Source organism: Nelumbo lutea, chromosome 4 (assembly GCF_056320005.1).
Source record: "Nelumbo lutea isolate HS-2025 chromosome 4, American lotus-T2T, whole genome shotgun sequence".
Lineage (NCBI taxonomy): Eukaryota > Viridiplantae > Streptophyta > Magnoliopsida > Proteales > Nelumbonaceae > Nelumbo > Nelumbo lutea.
This window is the reverse complement of record NC_142687.1, coordinates 78,039,088-78,041,252: the sequence shown is the minus strand read 5'-3', so window position 1 is coordinate 78,041,252 and position 2,165 is coordinate 78,039,088. Positions and strand designations below refer to the sequence as shown.

At 37.8% G+C, this 2,165-nt stretch overlaps 1 protein-coding gene across 1 annotated transcript; it reads right to left on the bottom strand.

Moving 5' to 3' along the window:
• Positions 1 to 382: 382 nt before the first annotated feature.
• Positions 383 to 1,647, bottom strand: LOC148861201 (extracellular ribonuclease LE-like). The gene is made up of 4 exons (XM_088982096.1): positions 1,467 to 1,647; positions 1,204 to 1,359; positions 886 to 1,087; positions 383 to 801 (listed from the first exon to the last, which is right to left on the bottom strand). Exons 1-4 carry the CDS (start codon positions 1,572 to 1,574, stop codon positions 542 to 544), a joined length of 726 nt encoding a protein of 241 aa, XP_088838222.1. The 5' UTR covers positions 1,575 to 1,647; the 3' UTR covers positions 383 to 541.
• Between the last annotated feature and the right edge of the window lie 518 nt (positions 1,648 to 2,165).

Here is a 2,165-nt window from a genome sequence, read left to right as displayed (position 1 = left end):
AAGATTTAGATGGGAGTTATTCAATGTTGTGTCTTTATTCTCGAGACGTTGTCAGTCGAAATTGTAAACTTGAATTTTACACTAATTGTGACCTTAAATGATGAACCTAACGAAAAAAAAAAAAGCAATGATTACTATTTTACATTTTTAAAACAAAAAAATTGGAGAAACATGGAAACTTGCTGACATATACCATCCAATATATATATATATATCAGATTTAGATTATTTGTTCCTCGTTAGATTTATTGGAAAGAAAGGAACTGGATTGATAAACTTTACCACGAAATGATGAACCTAAAAGGCTAAAAGCTCTACCTACCTAAAGCAATTCAGTTTTTGGTTTTTCATAAACCCTAAGGCCAAAACAGTACTGCACAAATATGGAAATAGATCTCTCTTTCTTTTTGATAGGCATGCAACATAGAGATACATCACATGCATCATATCCATATTTTATTATTTGAGCTACATTTCACTTTCACCAGTAAAGCGGTGAATTATTTAAGAGCTAGAGTAAATAAAAGCAACAGTTTAGGATCTAGGAACGAAGGTAGATCCCTTCAGCGGCTGATCCTCTGAAAGGTGGAAACCTAATGATCGAAGGACAGGTGGGCTCAGGGTAGACGGGGCAATCCATGAATTCTGATCCAGATTTATCCACGCAAAACATAACTTGGTAGAGCTGATATTTGCCAAACTTATCAACAGTGCAGTCAAGTGCAGGAGTTACTCCAGTTGCTATCTGAAGGACTCGTGTGATTCTCTCCGAGCTGTAGTACTGCCCATCGGGGTTAATCCCTGCATCATTATTATTGCTTACATATATAAGTGATAATTAAGAAACTTGAATTTATCTTCATGTCTGCAACAATATAATATTACCTTCCTGTTTGAGGATCCGGAGGATATTCACTTTGTCCTTCAAGTCGAGACCTGCTTTAAAGTAATCGTATTGACCATCGAAGACAGAGAGTGAGCAGGTGCCATGCTTGGACCACTCGTGAGCCCAGAACGGTGTGCTGTCGCTGCTTGGACATGAATACGACGGCCATTTGCGTTGCATTGTGTGAAGCAAGCCTGTTATCTACACCATGAAAAGGCGATATCGATCGATATCATTATATATATAGCAGGTAAATTAATAAACAAGTTTGTACGACGTAGCTCTTGATGAGAAGATAGGAAGAAGAAAATACATACCTGCGACAGATCTAAAGAGTTGCCTCGATCACAGTTCATCAGTCTGGTCCCACTACTGGAGCATGGAAAGAGGCCATGCACAGTGAATTCCTGCGAAACCATTCCTGTTTTTGGGAAGCAACAACCTTTTTCTGACGCACAAAACGACCCTGCCCACTAATAATTAACAAAACAAATATCAATACGCAACTGTCACAATTAGTGTAAACAATTAAAGAAACGAATTAACGAATGATTAATTCTGGGTCGTCTTCTCTACTCACCACTTGCGCATGAAGGAAGAAATGGACACTGGTAGCATGTGAAACACTCAGAGCTGCTAAACATTGTATGACAAGAATCATAAGTTGAAATGTAGAAGCGGATGCCATGGTTTCCCTACTCTTACTTCACTTCACTTCGCTCAAGCTCAATCCTTTCTCTAGATTTTCTCAGTTTGGCGATGGTGCATGGTGTTCGGTTAGCCGCATTTATAGGCAAAAATAGTATGAACATTTGGTAGAAAATTGTAGAGAATACACCCAGTTTAGGATGTTAAAGCACGTGGGTTTTGTATTTGTAGTTTTGGTTTTTTTTTTTTCTTTTGATTGATGGAGAATAATTTGGGTCCGTTCATGGCACAATGTTGTTGGATGGGTGGGAGTGTTGAAAGGACCTAAAATTATGATTCTGGTTTAATGGTTGTCCAGAATTTCATCCCGTCCAATATTGCACCCCGCCCAATATTAAATATTACTGGGGGCCATGACCATGAGATATAGACTTATAAAATTGACGTGCCGCATTGCATCCCGTCCAATATTAAATATTACTAGGAGGCAAAAGTGGATAAAGCAATGTTTTCTCATTAATGCCTAAAAGGACAAAACAATTATTTTCTTTCAATCCTATCATCTGACGTAAAATGTAAAACATGTTATCTTATTTCCTCCACAAGTTTATATCCTCTTTTATCTTCATCT

Excerpts from the sequence above, each read along its gene's own strand:
- LOC148861201 (XM_088982096.1), bottom strand. The coding sequence starts at position 1,574 with ATGGCATCCGCTTCTACATTTCAACTTATGATTCTTGTCATACAATGT. Across the intron at positions 1,360-1,466 it reads TCTTCCTTCATGCGCAAGTG|TGGGCAGGGTCGTTTTGTGC; the intron begins GTGAGTAGAGAA and ends GTTAATTATTAG. Across the intron at positions 802-885 it reads CCGGATCCTCAAACAGGAAG|GGATTAACCCCGATGGGCAG; the intron begins GTAATATTATAT and ends ATAATGATGCAG.